The 21854-nt window shown below is 39.3% G+C and overlaps 2 protein-coding genes across 3 annotated transcripts in view; one reads left to right on the top strand and one right to left on the bottom strand.

Annotated features, from left to right (window-relative positions):
* Positions 1 to 448: 448 nt before the first annotated feature.
* Positions 449 to 3962, bottom strand: sync (syncoilin, intermediate filament protein). Its single transcript, XM_072447649.1, has 6 exons — positions 3858 to 3962; positions 1640 to 2994; positions 1352 to 1566; positions 906 to 1113; positions 685 to 809; positions 449 to 616 (listed from the first exon to the last, which is right to left on the bottom strand). Exons 2-6 carry the CDS (start codon positions 2975 to 2977, stop codon positions 571 to 573), a joined length of 1932 nt encoding a protein of 643 aa, XP_072303750.1. The 5' UTR covers positions 2978 to 2994; positions 3858 to 3962; the 3' UTR covers positions 449 to 570.
* A 6557-nt stretch (positions 3963 to 10519) lies between these two features.
* Positions 10520 to 21854, top strand: part of nhsl3 (NHS like 3) — a 30822-nt gene continuing 19487 nt past the window's right edge. Inside the window, exons 1-3 of one of the 2 annotated variants that reach the window (XM_072447644.1) lie at positions 10520 to 10617; positions 10721 to 10898; positions 11384 to 11741. In XM_072447644.1, the coding sequence (XP_072303745.1) occupies positions 11510 to 11741 (232 nt within the window). In that variant the 5' untranslated portion in view covers positions 10520 to 10617; positions 10721 to 10898; positions 11384 to 11509. Of the gene's footprint in view, positions 10618 to 10720; positions 10899 to 11383; positions 11742 to 18870; positions 19130 to 21854 lie in introns of those variants that run through there. The other variant, XM_072447645.1, reaches the window with a different exon arrangement.

Raw genomic sequence — 21854 nt, 5'->3', positions numbered from 1 at the left:
ACTCAGGCACCCACTGACAGCGGCCCAATAGAAACTAGAACATCTGTGTTGTCTTTTATTTGCAAATGAGCTAATATTAGCGGACAAAGCAGCATGCTTGAAGTCAATTATTTTCCGTGGATGGACAATTTTGTATTAGATGTAAAAAATCGCCAGTAAACAAAAATGCCTTGAAACAACCTGATAAAAAGCTGAGCCACTGCTGGTAAATACATTTATACATTTTCAATGTTCAAATACGTTTTTATGAACTTAAAGATCTTAAATTCTCCATTGGTTTAACATAAGGCTAATCCAGGTCCATTCAAACTTTTTCTGGTGCGCCCTCTTAGGAGATACAAAATCTATCCATTGGCTTTCTAGCATAATAACTTATGATAATATAATCATGATCGTCAGTATATGACAGTAGACTTATTGTTCTGAAACATTACACACAACACTGCAGTTTGCATATCTGTGTAAAAGTTTAATTTGAAATAAAACGTGGAATAAAGTGCATAAATTTATCAGTTACAAAGTTTCACACTACAATAGTTTTATCTAGTAGCCTATATTAAGGATCAAGATTTATGTAGTTTCCTTGTCACAGTCGACGTGGTCTTCAACTGCAGACCTGTATGGAAAATGTATTGTTTATCCATAATTTAAATGTCTTCTTTAAACATGTGATTGAGCGCTCACCTGAATGCTGTCAGCTCTTTATCCAGTATTTCTTTTAGTTCCTTCATCTCGTTTGTTTTTCTGTTTTGAATTCTCAGCTCCCTCTTTATCTCTCTACAACGCTCTTCCAATGAGTTTACCCTTTCCTGCAAAACAGATTAATGTTTATTGTAGTTTTACTTGTTATTGACATCAATATTATAAGTTGTATCAGAGATTTGGTTATAAAGTGTGCATTATACCTTGTATTGTCCCATCTCCTCTTTTCTTTTGAAACAGATTAGCCTGAGTTTTTCTTCCAAACAAACTTTCTGAAGCATCAGTCTCTGTGTCTCTTCTCTCAGAGGTGTTATCTGAGCTCTGAGCTCCTGGGCCTGCTCTTTCACCTTTGCCAAAGCATCTACAGCTGTGTCTCTCCTCTTCAGAAGTGCCATCAGAATAGGCCCATATCTGTCCCAAAGGAAACAAATATTAGGTTAGGGTACTAATTAGGGTACATGTTTTCTTTTAAGAAAAACTGTAATATTATAACTATAGTTTTTCATGTGAAAAGTTGAACATACTTACACTATTTCCTATTTGTTATTCCTTATATAGTAGTCTACATTCTCTCTGTGTCTGTGTCTGTGTCTGTGTCTGTCTGTCTGTCTGCTGTTCCAAAAACATCTTATTGATGCATCACACTGACCGTTCTTCCACTGCTTTAAGGCTTTCCTGCAGATATTGTTGTACATCGCTGCAAGTCTCCTTCCTGCACTGTCCTAGCTCTTCTTGAGTGCTACTTAAATGTCTGGAAGTCACCAGATTAAGCTTTTCTTGAAGGTTTAAAAGTTGTTGTTCATGTTCTAGTTGCAGTTTGTTGTAGTCCTCCCTCAGCTGGACCTCTGCAGCTTGTTGCTTCTCCTAAAACATATGTATAATTGAAAAAAAAATCTGTGGCAAAAATGTAACTTAATTAAAAGTATATTTTTATTACCTCTCCTTTCTTAAGTAGGTCCACATGTTGTTGTTGTGCCCTTAGCATTGACTGGCTCTGGGCACACTCCCTTGCAACAACAAATAGTTTCTTCTTTAGTCTCCATAGTTCACCGTGTAGCCCTTGTCTCTCTACATTTACACGCCACAGTTTTCTCTCTTCCTCTGCAAGCTCAATCCTCAAGTTTTCAATTTCACTCGTGCTTTTTTTTCTTTGAAGAAGCTCCACCGCTTTTAGTTTCAGAATCAGTTCTTTGACGCTGGTTGGTTCTTCCTCCTCCTCATTTGTTTCTGTAGTATGCGGTTTGAAGTAGCCACATAGATTCATCACCTCAGCCTGCAGTTCCTTCCTTTTCTGCACTAGGCTTTGGACTTCATCTATGCACTCATCTAGTTTAGGCCTCAGAGATTCTATTTCAGACACAGTACAATTTAAAGCAGTCATGTCCACTTTAGCTTCATTAAAGGGGTCACTGTTGTCAGCAGCCTTATCATTGCATTCTTCATCAGTCCGTGTTTCCTCACACATCATTTGTTTTGTGTTTGTCCACAATAGAGGCTTAAGTTCGACTTGGACTTTTACAATATTGTCACCAACATAGCTTTTTTCTGGACTTTGCATCGTCATCATTCTGGCATTTTCACAGTTGTGAACATTTTGTGTTTGTGGTCTTGCAGCTCTCTTTCTTGAATAAACTTCACTTGTGTTGTCTTGCTGTTTGCTGAAGTTAATTGCTACTGCTTGGGCTTCCAGTATAGCGGATTTACTTGATTCCAACGGTGTCTTTGCAGTTTCCTTGAAGAGTTTGGGGATGTGTACATATTCCTCGTTTTGACTCCAGTCCTGCGGTCTATAATCCATGCTGCTGTCTTCCTCACAGCTCTCCAACTTGGTTAACATGTCCACAAGCTGGCTTTCATATTCAGACATGCTCTCACTGAGTTTGTTACCTGCTGACATCAAGGGCATTGATGAGGAAACACGTGCTTCTGCTCCACATTTGTCAAAGCCAAAGTCTTCTGGCTGGACCGCTCTTGAATCGTCTTCTGTCTCCATGCAGTGTGTGGACATGTACTCTTGAGAAGAAACATTTGTTTCATTCCAAGTGCTTTTGTTTATACCTGTAAGTGATTCACAATTGTTAAGAAGATCATCCATTTCTTTTAAGTATGGTCCAATCGACAAAGTTTGTCCCAAATGCATTCCCATGAAGGTGTGGTCAGACTGAGCCAGACTCCTCTGTAGCAAGTTTCCACCAGATGCTTCACTTGGCTCAGCATCCCCTTCTTTGATGAAGAGGGGGGCACTATAAGTAACATTATCACTGTGGTTTTCCATTGTTGTGGTCTTCAAGCCTAGCAAGGAGCAAATTATTCAGATATAGATTAATATACTTTCACTCCACAAATTGGTATTTTACATTTGCTCTTAGCTGCAGGAGTCCTTTGTCATTCCAAGTGACCCATTTTAACTGCCTGTGTTAGCTGTTGGCAGCCTGTTGCATGTCATGAATACAAGTCTGTGTTTATGCCACTACAACAGATGAGTTGAGTTAGTGCTCCTGCCAAACTTCTGTTCAAGCTATGCCCATGTCATTATCACGTACAAAACTATGTTGAGCTGTGCAAAATTAGCAGATACTTTTGCAGCAGCAGCTGGTGGCCTAGCTTAGATGCCCATGGGACTGTGCATTGCGCACACAACTGTAACATAAGCACATACTGTAAAATTCTGAAGCTAGCATGCATAGATTTACCCAGAAATAATAAAAAAACTGATATGTTAAAGGATAAGTACTAATGGTTGTAAAAGAGCAGTATCCTTATCATTTTAGCTGTCTGTCAACATTAATCAAAACACCTAGTATTGATGTGTTACCACTTCAAAATTGAACTCAGGAATTTCAAATGCACCACTGATAAACAGAATGTTGTTTTCATTCTATTTAGATCAAGACCCGGAGCACCAGAACTAAACTCTAAGAGAAGATATGAGCAGCTGTCTCCTTGTGGCAGAAAGTTGTGGACAAAGCACATTTATAGACCTTGCACCAACCAGAAAAGGTTTGTAACTTTTAAACTTTTAAACTAGAACACTGTATTTCTTTAAATGTATTTTCAATTATTAGAGACTATCAATTGTTTTGTTCTAGCACCTTTACCTATCCTTGTAATCAAAGTAGTAACATGATGAAGTGGTAAAAGTAAGCAGAACTTACTTGCCCGTGTGTCATCGCTGGTGTAACTCAGGTCAGTAGAAGCTGTAATTCAAACAGCAAAGTGGAGCCTGAGCGGTAATATTGTGCTGTGAGTAAAGTAGGAGGAGGTTTGAACAGTTGGCCCGGCCTTGTCGCTCTCTTACGGGGCTGCTATGTGTGTTCATGACTACCCCAAGTCCGTTTAGGTTTATTAATAACCATTGGGCTTGGACAGGGATCAGCCATGAATACCAAATTAAACCAAGAAGCTTTGAAGATATACAGTTGATTACGGTATCTTATGATCTCTAAAATGTTCACAATTGTGTCATTAATTAAATTGAATTGTATTATTACATATTAATTATTGGTGTGTAACTTTGTCACAACAGTCTAGGTTCCTATGGTAAACTTGTCTTTGCCTTCTCATTATTGTCTTTAAATAACTCCTGTACTTCTGGTTGCTTCCTATGGGAGGATTGGGTTTCACTTAAACTGTTGACCTCAACCATAAAGCAGGTGGTCTTGTCTTTTGTTGGCGGAGTCGACAGGCAAAAACAGGGTACAGTATCAGCTATAAGGGGACAAAAGCCAGAAGAGGGCGACAGTGTTGAATTTTACGTGTCTTCTGTAGAAAGCTGGACTATAAATGCTTCTAAAAGTGTAATTTATGTCATCAATCGAGTGTAAAAACATTAAAAGATAAAAACAGACAAATCCTTACTCGCACACAGACTGGACAAATCCCATTTTATGTTTCATGCTTGGGATGTCTGCACATGGTTGCTACAGCACGTTAAACCGATGCTCTTGCAAATGTAGTCTACACATTAATCTTGCCTTAGTATTTTCATTGCTCTTTCCTTTTCCCATTAATAATTGTTACTATACTTGTTCTTGTTGACTCCAGCCTGTCGGACAGTTCATCATACCATTTTCTCTCACCCTGGTTAAGTGAGGTTTAATGACAACTGCCTCATGTGATGTTTATATTACAGTGGTGAGGCCAGAGCCGTCAGCTGCCATGTCATCAGCGTGATAGTGTTTGTACCAGGCCCCTGTTTATGGTCTTAACAGATCAACACAGATAAACAGGTACTGTATCTGGACTTGTGTTTTATTGTTATGTTTTTTCCACTGGAATTGCATTTAAAGATAATGTACATGCATAGCCTTGAGAGTGTTTGTTTAGATCTCACAGAGTAAGCATATTAAACATGTATGAACATTGCCTTCAATAGCTGAAATGGGCATGAAGAAATAAAGTAATATAGCGTCCAGCAAGGATCTGTTCAACCACAAGGGGTCAGCAGTTAGTGCAGGGAGTTAATTGTAGTATTTTTTCTAGTGGAGAAGCCTACATAATTGTACACATCATGCCCTGATTCTAACCCCTTCTAAATGAAGAGAAAACATTGGTGCTGTATGTTCCCATGAAAGATCATCAGATATGAACAGTTGGGAAGAGAATATCAAAGCTACTGTGATCATGTTTGATAGTATTTAAAGACAGCAATTTTCCAATGATTTCCCACATCGAGATCCATATCGGTTAATTAAATTGATATTGATATACAAAAAAATCGATATTTTTTTGTAAAAAGAGCTGGTTATGTATTTTTGCATTTGTGATTAAGTTTACAGATATTTCACACTTTACAACTAAACCTCAACTGACACATTTAAACTCCTGCTTTAATACAGAATGAACAAAGTAGATCCGCACTGCAGTTCAAAATGTTATTTTCAATTACAGCACTGAACTGTTTTAGATGCACCTGACATGTCATCTCTCCAAAGAGCTGCTGTGTGGATCTACATTCTCTCTACATTTTTGACCTTTTGGACTCAGCAGGTTCAATTGTCTTGGATGTGCATGTCTCTGTCTGCATATTGTAAATCTGTTTTAGAGTCATAAGAGTGGTTCTGAGCCTGTATAAATGGCGTGGGATGCATCATGAAGTGCATTCAATTTAAAACACAAACTTTGCACAAGTATGGATCTGTATTTGACAAAAAAAAAATAATCAGTTTAGTGTATTGAATCAGACATTGATAACTTGCAGACACTGTCTTACTAGGCCGTGTTCGTGTGACTAATGCTGGGGTTAATTTTGGTTTTTCAGCTCTAAACTAACCCCTGGAGAGAGTTACTATATAGACAGACAAAGACCCCAAGAGGAGACAGATGGATGAATGGAAAGTTGTGTCCACTGAGCCTGAGCCAAAACAGACCAGCCGCCACCACCACGCCCTCATGAATTCCTGCTGCACAAATATTTCATGCACTGTTTTTAAATGAGTGCGTCACTCTTATCTAAACAGGGTTTTTTCAACCCTCACCGCATTGGATTTAACAAGCATATTGATTTAAAGATACTTACAATAAAAACAATGCCATTGTTGTCAGATTTGAAATGAATGTTTATTCATAATTAGTAATGGATTTATGAAATGCATTCAGAATTTAGGCATTTTTATTGTTTGATTGTAATTTATTTTGAACATACTTGGATCTTACTCTTGATATAAATCAGTACTTTATTAATCCAAGCCTAAAATATGCATACAGAGATCTTGTATCAGTGTGTCTCTATCAGATGACATGCCAAATAATCAAGATTATAAGTTTCTGTTTTTAATAACCTGCTACCAACACATTTTGATAGCAGGCCCGGGTCTAAACTGACTGAGAGAGCATCCAAGTTTCAAAGGAGTGCAAAGATGATACTCTTCCATTAATTGTCATTATTTAACTGACCTGAAATGAGGCTCGCAAACACATTTAAATGAGGTTGCAATTCACCCTTTTGCACCCCTGTAGACCCGGGCTTGCTTGGTCGTTACCAGACGCTACAGCCAAATCAGTGCCAGATTCAACTTGCCCATGGAGCACAATGACACACTGAGCAATAAAAAAGATGGACGGTGAAAGGTTAAATGCGTAAAGATCCCTCCCATGTCCTCTTCTGAAGATAGCGGAACAAAGATAGACATCGGGAAAAGCTAATCCAGGGTCAGCAGCGCAGCCCTGTTTCTCCATGACATCACTGCTTTTATGTTCAAATACCAGAATGCTAAAAAATTTTGATGGAGTGTGTCTCATGTTTGCAGCTGAGACCTCCGTGACTAAGGATATTGCCTTGTTTTAGGACTCAACCAAGCTTGTAAAACGCTGCCCTCTTAGAGTTGTTGTCTGGCTGCTGGAAGTAAATATTTCCTAGAGGCACCATTAAACACAGTCTGCACCAACAGCTTCATTGAGTTGATAAAGTTCCCCATATATTCACACATTTCCTCTCCTTTTCCCATCCACTTTTCATTTTGAACGCCTGATACTAACTGGAGCATAATGACTTTCACGATCAAATAATGTGTTGACATTAAGTGTTGTGACTGAAGTCTTTTGTGTACCTTCCACAGGGGCAGTTTGGAGGAATGTGATTGTCACGGCAAAGATGCAGGTACCGACACGTCCGGACGGGAAACAGCAGAGGGCACTTAAGGTCAGTGTGTTTTCTTTTACCTCTGTTTAAATGCCAGTTTGTAAACCCATTCTTACTCAGGCCATGTTCTCCAGATCTGCACTCACGCAAACACTGTATAGCAATATATATGTTTTAATAATTTAAATTAAAAAATACATTGTTTTTTATCAAATTTAACAAAACAAAAATTGAATTTGCCCAAGACAAATTGCCTCTTGAGGACAGTGACACTATTTCTTTTCTCTTCTTCTCTTCTTTAAAATTATAAAATTAACTTAAAAAATGACTGCAGCGATGACTCAACAGCTGTAGACGTACGTACACAATTGTCTGTGGCTCTTTCCACAGCATCACCTCAGCACATCCTGGATAATCAACAGTGCCAACATCAGCCAACCTAGTTTTCAACTGTATTTTTTAGTCTGTCTGTATTAATTCTGTAACTCTTAGAAATTAATTTGTTTTATAGTGTATTTTACTGAGCTAATGTTAATAATGAAATGTAACGTGTTGTGTTGTAATTGTAATGAAATGTGTACTTTTATTATTGTGATGTATTCACCTGCCCAGGGACTGCAGAGGGAAAGTAGCAGTAGCTAAATCTGGTGCAGATCATCTTTTCTCTTGAAGATTAATGTTTTTGTTCAAGGTCCCTGACAAATAAAGACTAAACTAAACTAAAATCAAAATAAACCAGGCACATCCTCCTGGCCGCAGAGAAAAAAAGGCCCTCACTAAAAACTGATGACATAAAACTATTATTACATTGGACATTCATAAAATGGAAAAGATTACATTCGGGCTTAATTTAAAAATGGCCAAATTGGACAGACTGTGGATTAAAAGACATTTTCTTTGGGTTTTGTGTGCCATGATTTTTCTCTTTTTTTGTTTTTTTGCTTATGTGTTTATTCTTTTGTTATAAATCTGAAGAAAAAAACACCTAAATGAACCAAGCACTACCAGACCAGTACTCAGCACTCATAAAATATGTTTGCTCAAATGTCAAATGGGGCACTTACTGTAAGTTGTCCTTTGCCTGTCAGGAAACACAGCTTTGGAGACTTTGTTAAATCACGTGATAACCAGCCCTGCATGAAGTACAGCACTTGTATTCAAATTGGGAAAATCTGTGGCATTTTCGCTTTTCCAACACTGATCATTTTTGCAAATACCCATTTTTGGAGCCTTGGGTGTAATAATATCTATTGAGGGTATTGTATTGTATACATCTACACAATGAACTCTGACAAACCCCCATTATTTTTTAGAATTTTGTGCCATGTGTTATCTTCAGATATACAATTGAGATGTATATAGTTTTAAGATGTTTACTATGGTTGTTTTTGACTATATAACAACATTGAATGGTGAGTATATTGATAATGGTACTACCACCACTAGTGAGAGATATATCAAAATATATTGCAACTGTTGTTTTGAAGATATCCAAAATTAGAATATCAAGTGTATTGTAATTACAATTTTTAAAAAAAATGCCTTAAAAGGTGAAGTGTAATCAAACCAGAGCAAAGTGATATTTATGCCTTTTATGGTTATTCTGAATTAGAATCAGAAAAGCTTTCACAAATTAGAAATGTACTTTGGCGATGTAGTGCAACATAAATCAATGAATACTGTTAAAAATAGTAAAATATACACATTTTAGCACATTTTCCCCAAAATATCAACTAATACATTAAGTTCAGTCAATATTACCCATCTCTACTACTACTATATTATAATATGATTAACCAGTTATCATTACCACACAACAATATAAAAAACGTGATGAGTATATTAATTGTTCATAAAGTACTACCTGCTCTAGTTGTGTCTAGTGAGGCAAAGCAGCTCTGAGTTGTGCAGAGGAAACCTTGCATTTCATCGCTCAGTATATAAAGCCTTAAACTTCTCCCTATGCTCCAAATCTATTATTAAACACTTTAAATTTGACTCTGCCCTCATTCCTCAATTACTCTATGCTATATGGTACTTTCTAACAAGCTACATACTGTATGCCTGGAGGTGATTAAATCAAGTGGGACTAATGATGTTTAGATCATTACCATTGCCACACACATTGAGCCACAGAACAAAAACAATATTTAAACGTAATCTCAAATTAAAAGTATATGTTTCTTTTCTCTTTTCTTTTCTTTCTTTCATACGCCTTTACTGGATCATGTTCTCTCAGTATTGAAGTATTGACACAATCTGAATTTTTAGCTTGTAATGGTTTTGTTCCTTGCGTGCGCCGAGTGGACACGCTTAAAGCAATGTTTTTATTACATTGTCATAGAAACACCCAAACTGTTCAGTCTGCGCCGCAAAAGTGACTCATTTAGACCCCTCCTAGTTCCTCAGCACAAACAGAGGGTCTCCCACTGCACTGCTACTAAAATTATATTCAAGTTTTTGGATATTTTATATATTTTGGCATTCATACGATTCCTTGCTGCCAACATATTCTTTAAAAAGTAAAAGTGCTTGAAGTTAAACTAAATTAGAGTAGAGTAGAGTACCAGAAAACCAGTCGGATATATTTGTCATTTTGAACTTAAGTATGAAGTGTTAATATTGTGTATAAGTGTTAATATTTAATTTAAAACCACACATTACTGGTACTTTTTGGCTCTACTGTATTCAAACGGGCATTAGGACGCCTCCACTGAGTACATCAATCATCCTTTTGCAGTCACACCCACAATGCTACCAACAGATCTATACAGCAGTCAGCATTATATTTCATTTTGAACGACATGCTTGCGCTGCATTACGTAACTTTCTAGGCAGACAAGAAATCCCCCCCCAAAAAGTGCTTCCAGATGTCGCCGCTTTGTTTATAGTGCAATGCATGTTTTAAATGCTTAGTTGCTTGCGAGTATGTGTGAGGGTTAAAGCTTCCAGTTTAGTGAGTACAACCGGACTTGATAAACACGTACTGTAGGTATTCTTTTTGACCTGTTCTACCTGTCTGTCTGAAAAATGTATGTCTTTCTTTCGAAGCATCAGATTTTGTCTTGACCGTCCAACAGTAGAAGCGACACTCCCCCTTTTACTGTAGTTCAAACTGTTGTGTGCCTTGCAACGGTCAACCGCTACAGCCTGTTGTAGTATTTTGACGTGTTTGTAACTTGTTGTTGTTGTTCAGAGACTCAAACATGGCTGTTTTATTCTGCCTTTTCTCCTCGTCTGCCTTCCTGCTTCCAGGCCTTTGGGCAGCTTTCCCGAGAGATTCTGAAATGACTGCACCTGATCCACGCAAAGGAGGCTGAATAAAAAAATGTCTGGTAGGTGTGCTTATATAATGTCCTTAAAATTCCATTGTGATCGTTGTTGTAATGCTTTTTAGCTGCAAACTTTACGTCCCATATTTGAAATTGTGTGACTAAGCTCTTACAGGACACGGTGGGAGGAGAGGCTGGTTCTTGTGCAGAGGGAGGGACTGACTGCACACTGAGCATGGAGCACCTCATACACACACACAACTAAACACACACGCATGGTCTGCAATGCCCGGACAGGGAGCGGGAGCGAGCAGGGGAACAGTGGACTGGACAGCGCTACCACAGTAAGTTGCACACACTTTGTTTCAGCGCTTTTATGTGTAACTCTGGATGTACAGCTTTTCGGGAGGGCTTTAATATACCAGCTGATATAAAGACACAGACAAATGACACATGCAGTTTTGCAAATGTAAACTACACATGACACACACCTATTGTTTATGCTGCAGTGGTCCAGGCCGTATTCTCCCGGGATTATCTTCCACATAGACGGAAAATGGAACAAGCAGTCTAAGAAACTGCTTTAGTACGACAATGTAAAAATGCTGCAGTCTACCTCAGGCTTATTCACTTCAAACACATTTGCTTTGATGATTACTTCTTATCCCCATATTGTGCAATAAGCCTTCTTAAGCAAAGTTTCATCCCAGCTAATCTCCCTATTCTAATTAATGTCGCTCTTGATTTGCAGTGGTTTATCTGTCTGTTATGTCATACTCTTACATCTCGCTCCATCGTTCTCATCCTGCTGCTCTCACTGTTGTCCCAGGTGCTGAAGAACTAACAACCTATGACCCTGACAAAGGCCAAAGAGGGGACTGACTCGGCCTTTTATCTAGATGCAGCGACTGTGGATTTGATTTGAAAACTTGGACATCCAGGGCTACTCTGCAGAATGTCCAGGAGGAGGTCCACGGGAGATCTGGTGCCCAAGGACATTACCGAGATCTTGGCCCGAGAGGCGAGGGTTCATCGTGGATACAGAAAACCGGGCAGCTCCCTGGGTCAAGCCTTCAGCTGGTTAAAGCGGGGCAAGAGGAAGAAGAGCGTTGGCAATGGGCTCAATCTAACTGCGGTTGGTGTGAAAGACAACAAAGGGGAGGGGCACGTTCACGATTCTGCCAACGGTGAGTACACTTTGGCACACATTTTGTTGGATGAAAGAAAAGTAAATGTTTAAATAAAAACAAAACAGTAAAACTAACAGCAATAATGATACCGTAATCATTTTACACAATGTCTTCCTTGGTGGAATTTGATTTGGGTCATGAGTGGGTTGTTCAGATGTGTAATACCTGTTGCATTGTGTTGAACAGTGCAGTATGTGGTGGAGGGTTGTGTTGACCTTCAATAGACCAAAGGAGGGGGAAACAGGAAAAATGTTGTATCAAGCCATGAATTGTGTAATATATATATAAAAAAAGGACAAAAACTACAACTGCGCTGTCACATAAGGCAAATGCATTTATATTCTTATTTGCTATGAGTGACTAGTTGTAGTTTCTGACGTCCTTTTTCTCATCAGACCTGGTGTAGTCCCTATTGTTTGAAGTTGAAAGTACTGTCCTGCATTTGATTGATTTCGTTAATAGCTGACGTGGAGGAGCACTTGGCCTGGTCCGTGATCTGATAACATGCATGTTTTTAAAATGCAACAGAATTGTCTCAAAAAGTAAGTGCTGTTTTCTGAGAGACCTTGCACTTTTACACTAGGATCATATTCTGTTATTGACAATGACTCTTGGATGAGAGTCGAAACGTCTATTTTTTTCAAACTGAGTCCAGATGACTACAACTGAAGCTTTTTCTACTATGGAACACGCCTGGACGAATGAGGGATTACACCGACACTAGGAGTTTTGTCACTTGAAGACAGAAAGTTATGTTAGACCCCTTCTGACCCCAGAGGCTATAACTAAAACTGGATCATATTTGGATTAGTAATCTACTTTCACTAAATAAAACAGCGATTTATGACTAGAGCTGACCACTGCTGTATCATTTAGAAACTTTCTGTATCTCTAGTACACTGTACAGTAGATACAGCATGTCACATGTCTGTTTGCCAATGATAGAAAGTTGGAGCTTCTCTTCACCGTGGATTAAGATGAAGAAATAGTTTAGAGTTATCATGGGGCCATCAGTTTATACATTAACCCACACACAGAGACAGGGAGGCTCTGGGGTCTAATCCCTTTTTCTGTTTACTGATGCGTCTGCCTGCTCCCCTGCAGAGATTACCCACTCTCCACATTTCCTGTTTTTGTTCCATTTCTAAAGCCTTTCCATTGGCTTTTGTCACTGTGTTTTGCCTTTGTTATAACTGTGGTGCAACTCATGTCTTTGTACGGACACTTTCTAGATACATTAAGTATTTTTTTCCTGAAAGCTTTGAACACATTGAAGTTGTAATGGTCAAAAAGTCAGAATCAAGCTCATTTTTAATTCGGAAACTAAATTAACTGGCTTTTGGTATAAAAATCAATGCCATTTGGTTGACATTCTCTTTGATTACGAGATTGGATAAAAAAGACGAACTGTAGCCAGACTGATTATTATTTAAAAGTTTTGAGGATGTGACTTTTACCACTGAACCGTTAGAACTTATTTTCGGTTTGAAGATATAGTTTGAATATGTTTATGTGTTATTCAGATCATGTGCAGTCCAAAACTAGTGTCAGCATTAACACCCACTCTGAGGCTTTAGTTCAGAAGAATGGCTTAAACACAGCAGTAAGTAACTAATGGAGGTAAGATCAAAAGAAACAATGATTAGTTTGGATTGGAGAAAACAGATGGTGCTCACATGTGGGAACAACAATACGTTTGTCATTACCTGTGTCGTTATTGGCAGGTGAAAGTACCTGTAAGGGAGCACTTTACTATGTCACTTTTCTGCTTGTGTCTGTAAAAACCTTTTTGAGCAATAAAAACACCATCATTGAATAAAGGTTTAATGACATACATTGGAATATTCAAGGCAAAACAATAATATCTCCATGGCGACAAGAATGTAGCGGACCCTCCCCCAGAAAACAGACGTTGCGCACCTTTAAATAATGACATTTCTGGCTTCACTTTGGCCTTTATGAACCAGATGAGTCACTTAACTCTCCCTGCAAGACAAAGAATTAGTTGTTCTTGGTGTATTTTTTTTTATTTATTTACTTCTGTTGTGATTCAGATCGGTAGTTGAGCAATACGGCCAGAATTGTACCCTCTAATTTAAGTATTTCATGGGAACTTGAAGTGCATGTGTTCAGGTTTGTGTGTGTGTGTCTGTGTCTGTGTGCGTGTGCGTGTGCCCGTGCGTGTGTCTGTGTGTCTGTGTCTGTGTCTGTGTCTGTGCGTGTGCGTGCGCGTGTGTCTGTGTGTCTGTGTGTCTGTGTGTCTGTGTCTGTGTCTGTGTGTGTGTCTGTGTCTGTGTGTCTGTGTGTCTGTCTGTGTGTGTGTCTGTGTGTCTGTGTCTGTGTCTGTGTCTGTGCGTGTGCGTGTGCGTGTGCGTGCGCGTGCGTGTGTGTGCGTGGCAGCCTGGTTGCCAGATTGGGTCTAGAGTTATGTGATGGAGAGCAGAGATTACAACAAATCACAAAGCCCTATTCAGCCTCGAGAGCGCTCTGAGGGAACTCTTTTTGCCGTTTAATTAAAGCAACTTTTCCACAATAGCAAATGCAAAACATGGTTCCATTCTAGTCTAAATTAGAATGTGGCAGAAATGCTTTTTGAACAGTTTATTCGAAAGTGTGAAAATGTCATTTTAAATTTGATCGTTGTTATGTTACTTTTTGGTATTTTTCCATTACTATAAGCTAGCACTTTGATGTCCTCGAATTGTAGGAGACAGCCAGGGCACGGCAAAAATGTAATCGCATGTGGACTACCTGTCAATCAAATGTTAAGTCTTCTTTACTCGCACTTACAATTAATACTGAAAATCCTTTACTAAAACTGGACAAAACTGTCTTTGTTCTTACATGCTATTCTTCAGATTTCTTCACCAGATTGCCTAACATCTTCCATTGGGTGTGATCCCTGCAGTGCCTGTTGTGTAATCAGTTCTCCTTATTTAAAGTCATGTTAGTGTGACACAGTGCTCGCCTGTATCAAAGGGTGTGTGTGTTGTCAGCGGAGTGTTGCTTGGCTTAGCACGGCGCCATCCTAACACCAGGCTCATTACATCACCTCTATACCAAACAACACCGAGCATAGAGGCTGCGACTACCTGCTTTGTCCAGTGTGCTCCATTGGACTGTTTGAGCGCTGAGGTCATTGTGGATAGGCCCCGGGATTCCATCAGAGTGTCCATGTACTGTCTTTGTTCATACATCCATCCAGCCATGTGGTCCACTCAACACGAGGGAACTGTGAGCTTTGCAATGAAAGCACAGAAATAATGATGAATGCCTCTCTGTGATATGTTAGTGTTTTGTCATGGTATGAGTTTATTTAGCTTTGGTGCTAGTTGAATAATGGATGGGATGTGTCTCTTGCTATTGCCTGTTCTAAATGAGGTCTGGAAAGGTTTTGAAAAGGGTCAGATAAAAGACAACATAACTACATTTTAGACATGGACATTGCATGTGTAGTTTTAAATGGAAATGATTAAAACTGTGTGTTGTTTTTGTTCAGGATTTTTAAATATTTTTTTTTATCATTTTGAGAGAATGAAATCCTATTTAGAATTTTTACACAGTTTTTCCTGTTATATTTACGTGTTTTCCGGACCATAAGTCGCACCAGCCAAAAAATGCATAATAGAGAAGAAAAAAACATATAAGTTGCACTTGAGTATGAAAATGCAGTTGCAAGTGTGAAAATAACAAATAATATCACATAGAAGTTGCTCCGGAGTATAAGTATTAGTATATAAGTAAAAATATAAGTATAAGACGCACCGCAGTCAAAACTATGAAAAAAGGTGCGACTTATAGTCTGGAAAATACGGTAGGTGTTGTAAATCATGTGTGGATGCCACATCATGTTCAGTGGGTATGGGTGGGTATTCACAAACTATAATGTAGATTACAGACTTGGCAGAGTAATTGGAGAGCTAACATCTCATTATACTGACAGCCTTTCATATACAGGTTCTGTTCGATTACAGGCCACTAAATACAATTCAAATGCAGCCTGCCTGGGAGTGAAAGGCACAGAGAGATGGGTGGAAAGAGTGTGAAAGTTTAATGAAAACACACATTGTTCCAGAAAACATCCTTCACCACCTGTATACACTTCGATGCGAGGTCATTTTACCTGGTAAGCAGATTCCTCTTACCCCATCCATCAGCCGTGGGCCTAAAGCAACGCTCCTGAAAGTCACCAAGGCAACACTGCCCTTTGTGTGGCAGCAATACTGAGCTTACAACAGAGACAACTACATTATTCAAGCCTCGTGTCTTCATATAGAATTATACAGTACATAAGCACAAAGCAGCTGACAGCAACACGTATACAGAAGCTTAATAATTCAATATATGAGATTGTGTTTGTTTGAGATAAGCTGATCTCACAAAAGCGTGTCTAACCCTCATGCCTCTTTTACAAAGTATCCTTCTGAAACTTAATTTTTGTGGTTATTGTTTAAAGACTTAGCAGCACTGGTAGTTTTACTGAATGTGCCGTGGGTTTGATGTGGCGAAGGCGCAGCTGGAAAACATCAGGGCAGACGGGTTGCGGGTGTGCACAGGCGTACAACACATTTAGCTTTTATACACGTTCATTATGTAACTGCAGTAATGGATACACCTGTGGAGACTGTTTACCTGAGCGAGCTGTGTGTTCTCCTTTTGGACAAATGTATTTCAAAGTGGATCATGGAGCAGGACAAGACAAAGCATCCAGCCAAGGAATTCTGGCTGTTCACAGTCGTATAAAGGGCCATGTTTGGATTATATGATCAAAGTAGTTTATCTTCAGCAGGTTTCTGCTTTGTGCTGTACAGGAGAGCAGTAGAATAATTGACAGTTCTTAAGTATTAGTATTAATTTCAGCTTTCATCCAAGAATTACCTCAAGAAATAAACTAAATTGACCTTGACCATTGGCAAGCATCAAACCATAATTAGAGTAATTTTGTTAAGTTAAATTAATTGTGATACCACCCTTCTGCCACAAGTGGGAGTGCTTGGCATTGCATCTCTACATTTGGACACATAATAGAGCAGAGAAATAAAGACAAGGTTATATAGGTCAGCCACCCACACTACCCCACAGCGTGTTCTCACTACCTTTGAATCCCTCCTTTGAGGGGAATGTGCTTTGCCTACTGTTATTCTGTTGAAATCCCCTGTAATGGTCACCGTGACAACCACTGACAATGGCAATTCTCTGCATTCACCACATTATTTCAGTGTTTTCCTCTTCCGTTTCCTGCAGTTGTCAACACTTTTAACCCTGGTATGACAGTGACATGACTTTGATGACCTTTTTTTAACCTATTTAAGTTTATCTAGGGCATTTGGAGTTGACACTTCACAGCTCATAAAGTGAAGGCTGCTTCCTACACAAAGATGGAGTTGAACTTGATCTAAGGCTTGATTTGATGGAAGATGTGATGGAACTGATCTGAGTCTGGTCAAATGAACAGGGTGTGGTTGTGCTGGGGCTGCATCAGGAGGAGGCAGTGGCTCGCTCTCTCCATCCCTCTATGTAACAGATCATTTTACACTGCAGAGACAGGGCGCTGGTAATCTTTATTCATATTAAGAAAAATATCGCAATCTTCCCAACAACCTGCCTCCAAATCGATTCTTCTTGTACAGAAAAATGAGAGTTGTAAATATCCTTCCTGTCAGCCCTGTGGCTCCCTCTCCAACCCTAGTCAGTAAATCTGCTTTTTATTGAAGTTTTTTCTCCCCTTCTCTCTCTCTCTTTCTCTCTCTTTCATTTGAAGGGTAGTAGAAGATGAAGGGCGTGCAGGAAACGTGATCACCGTGACTATAGCAATCACTGCTGTGCTGTTTCGGTCTCTATATAGTATTTTTGTTTCTATAGGAGCAATTTTGACTTGACATTATTCCACGCACATTTCATCTTTCATCTCCTAGTGTCGGTTGTGACCTCATTTCAGACCTTGATCCGCTGGTGAAACTTGGAGCCCATTTATTAGCATTAAGTGACACAAGAGATTTTAGTGTGGTCAGGCTGGATAGCATTACCATGAAGACAGTGCCAATATTGCCTTTAAAGATATGAACTGTTTGCATAATCTCTTTTGAGTTATTCATAGTAAATGTAATCTTCCCCCGTACATGCATTAAGTGGCATTTTTATTTTGGCAGATATTGTATTGTGAGGGATTATTCTCTATGACACATATCACTCTGGTTTGTATGGCTAGACTGTACAGAATGTTATATAAAAAGCACACTGTAAAGATCAGTGATTGGATGGTGCATAGATCTGACTTTGGGTTAAATGTTTTTTTTTCTTAACTTACAATAACCTCCAAAATGCCTGCGATTGCTTACCTGTTGAAAAACCACGACCCTCGCCTTCCATTTCCCTCACATCTCGCACCACGCAGCCAGGGCATTGAAATGTTTCATCACGCAACAAGCTTTGAAGTTTGAGACCACTTTGCATTCATCCACATTTCACCCTTTTTACTCTCCGTTTCTCTCTCTTTGTACGCGCATTTAAACACGTGAGGAATTCCTGATGTGTCTGACACGAGACGCAGCTCCTGTGAATTACCCCGCATCCCTCTGTTTTCTTTATCATACGATTTATTGCCTCTGTTTCCTGCTCATAACCACGACTGATAATGTGCTCTGTGCTCCACCATCACTCCACCTTGATGTCATCCTGGTGGAATCACTCACATAAAAACAAATAATGATCGCATTTTGCCGAAAGATGGGATTAGGGCGGGACTAAGTGGAGCGTGCTATTAGCTGAGAAGCAAAGGTGTTGTATACTAGTGTGTGCATGTATGTGGCCGCTTAGAGGAAGAGAGGAGCGAAGAGGGGAGGGGCTCTTCCACTCTCAGCCACAGAAGATACACACACGAGTAGTGAGCCTGACAGCATTTGGATGGCGTGCGGCTTCAGCAGCTGGACGACAAGAAGTGTGTCATCTCGTAGAATATCCCTGAATGGATAGCTTTTGTTCTGCTCTTTTTGTATCCCTGCTTTTGGCGTGCGGGCACACTTGCTAGAAATGGTGTCAGTGGGTCTTTGGCACATCCAGTATTGGCCAGCATGTGAATCAGCAGGACGGATCTGACCACAGGGACTGAAGAAGGGAGTGAAGTGCATTATTGACTTGCATGTGCAGGATACAGAGCGAGGACGTGGAAGAGGGCGAAGTGCAGGCTGTAATGTGAGACAAGATGGAAGATTCTTAATAAGGACCAACGAAAATGGGCAACAGCAACCAGAAGAAGAAGAAGCTCCAGGCTGAGAAGATCCTCCTTGCTTCGCCAAAGTCGAGCAAAGACAATCAAAAGGAGTTGTGGCTGTTTGTGCGCCCAGACAAAGTCAATACGGGAACAGGACACTCTCACTTTCTCTCAGGTTAGAGAAATAAGTTTGTTTAGTCATGACTTTATTTATCCTGCTGTGTGTTTGGGAGCTCAGAGGTGCAATATTCCCATGCTGACTTGACCTTAGTCAGCTTCATGGTTTCTCGCTTTCTGCCCGTGTGCGCAGAAGTGTGTACCAGCCGAGGCCATGACTCTTTTCTTTCTTTATGGGCTAATTAGTGTTTTAGGGCTCAATTCTACAAGCGCAATTCAAACGTCAAGTCAAATGAACTGTGGTGCTTTAATTCCCAGAGTGTAGCATTAAGGAAAACGAGGCTTACCAAAATAATGTGAGTCACTGATGGTTATCACTGAAACAACTGAATACTCCAGACAAACAGGCTTAACACATGCTCATGGGTGACACAGACTGATTGACTGATAATGTCTGCTGGAGAGTCCCCAGAAATTTCCGTGCGCACTTAAAATACATTCCCACGCAAGTTTGGTAGTTACTTTGTTTACATTGGGACAAATAGCAGACGCATGTGAACAAGTCTTAGTTTTTACTTTTATCAAATGGGTTCTGCTTCTTTGTGCTTCATCAACTTTCATGTGTTTTGAAGCTTTGATAATTCAGATTGTTGTCTTCCTTGATGTTTTGATGGCCTTGTGTCCTTACTGAAGCTCTGATCTGTCTTCTTTGGTCCTGGCTTGTTTCCTTGGATACCGCTGACCCCTCTGCGTTAAGAAAGGAGCCACCAAAACATCAAGATGGCTTTGGTGTACACAAAACTGGACAAGAATAGTCACACACTGATGATGAACCTGCCATTTAGGCTAGTTTGTTATAGTGTGGATGTGTGACTTGTCTGGCCCGGGTTTATTTAGAAACTCGGGGTGTGAATGCATTCCTACATACCAGACCATGTCTTACGCATGGGCAGACATCCACAAACACTAGTATTAAAAAGAAAATGTTCTGTTATTATTGGCATATTCATTTATTATAATCAAGAGGCAACAGTTGATTTTAGCATCATATTGTTTTACTGCTGTTTACTTGACTTTGGTCCCAGTTAATTATGTCCTATAAATTGCGATTCTCTGAAAAGCAGACCACAGTGTACTGTTTTTAGAGCCGCTTGTGCTTGTACTAGCCACTTCTAAAGAGCAGGTGGTGAACTCAGTGACTCGTGTTTTGTGCTGTAAAAATACTGTTACCCAAAGTAGAATATCATAATAAATGTAATTATGTCGAGATTAGGGAAAATACTATATGCTTTGCTGGAGTTGCTGCAGGTTTGTGGATTGCATGGGATTTGAAGTAATTTATAGCTCGATTGTGAGAGTCTCTGAGAAATGTATTATTATAATTCTCAAATTCAATGCAGAGGGAAAGGCTCGATACTTGAGGTTAATTAAAAACATTACTTTTTTAGACCACAAAAGGTCATTTTCAACGCAAATACATATTAGTCTTATTCTAGTTGTGAATCTATTCGGGAAAGGTCACAGTTTGTTCAATTTATGTATTTTTTTAGTAATGATGCTTGTGTCTAGAGACTATAAATGTTCACTTTCTATCTGCTGCATTTACTTTACTCACCATTTCCTTTGACCTTGGATCGCTGGCAGTTTCATCTCTCACTCTGTTAAAAAAAATGTAGGCGCAGAACTATTGGAATAGAAAGCTGCCCTCCAAAGCTGAACTAAAAAATGCTATGGTGCAGACACGTAAAGGTGACAGCATGCTGCTTCAATGCAGAATTAGGTTGTTCATAGCAGTGTACTCGCAACGTGATTTCATTTTCTTCATTTCTATTGGAGATATCAGGTGCAGGATGTAAAATTCTGAATCGTATTATCCTACTTCTGCGCTAAACCTTTTGAATTCTGTAAGCTGGGTTAAGATGATCTTGTCTAGGTCTCCTTTGAAGATCCCATTTAGTTACACTGTCCCTGATTCCCTGCAGTGAGATCAGAAGAGTGTAGTGACTTTCCATTTATGTCATTTAGCCCTCCTTAAGCTCGTGTTTTCGCCTTGTTAGGAGTGTTAACATGCTGAACACAATGTACCTTTAAGTGACTGCTTTACCTCTTCTGTACAGAGCTAGAAAGTAACCTGACGCAGGTCATTTATTGGATTAAATTTGGAATTGTCTGAGTGCATAACCCAAGAAATATTGTTCCTTATAGTTTATACCGACCTTTTTCAGTTCCAATATCATTACAATAATATTGTTTTATATGTATCTGTCATAATAATAACCTGAGACAAATCAATACCAAAGCAGAAACCTTATTTACAAAGTGAACGTATTTTGATCCCGACTAATCTAATTATATTCAGAATACTTTTGCATCAACAACTCTACATCTTTGCCATTTAAGTGAAAATGCCATGTTAATGGGGTTAAATTATTTGTTATACTTAAAATAACATAAGTGAAAATATGTTGAGCATCTACAGTGGTCAGTAAATAGCCTGACCCGATACAAGTAGTAGCTGAAAGAACAGTTAAAGGGGAAAGTTTTTAGTTCCACAACTTTAAAGAAGCAATACTTTTACTTTTGCACACATTTTGAGTCATACGATACATCCATCTTCCAGAATAATCCACATTTACAACTACACCCAAATCTGTCAGAGTGTTAAAAGTGCAGTGAAAGCCTTTGCCTTGTCATTCAAGACACCTCTCCTCCCTCGTGTGACATTAGCGGCTGCAGGCCTCAAAGGCGGTATCTTCCCTTCTCAGCTCTGCCTGTTTTGTCAC

This window comes from Eucyclogobius newberryi, unplaced genomic scaffold (genome assembly GCF_026437365.1).
Source record: "Eucyclogobius newberryi isolate DKJ021-1_F unplaced genomic scaffold, fEucNew1.0.hap1 SCAF_16, whole genome shotgun sequence".
NCBI classification, from domain to species: domain Eukaryota; kingdom Metazoa; phylum Chordata; class Actinopteri; order Gobiiformes; family Gobiidae; genus Eucyclogobius; species Eucyclogobius newberryi.
Note: the sequence above shows the minus strand (reverse complement) of the source record. Positions and strands in the feature narration are given on the sequence as shown.

Bases quoted from the DNA above. Each gene is read 5' to 3' on its own strand.
- sync (XM_072447649.1), bottom strand. From the start codon at position 2,977: ATGGAAAACCACAGTGATAATGTTACTTATAGTGCCCCCCTCTTCATC. The intron at 1,567-1,639 runs GTAATAAAAATA...CATATGTTTTAG, and splicing joins ACCTACTTAAGAAAGGAGAG to GAGAAGCAACAAGCTGCAGA. The intron at 617-684 runs GTGAGCGCTCAA...TTTTCCATACAG, and splicing joins AAAGAGCTGACAGCATTCAG to GTCTGCAGTTGAAGACCACG.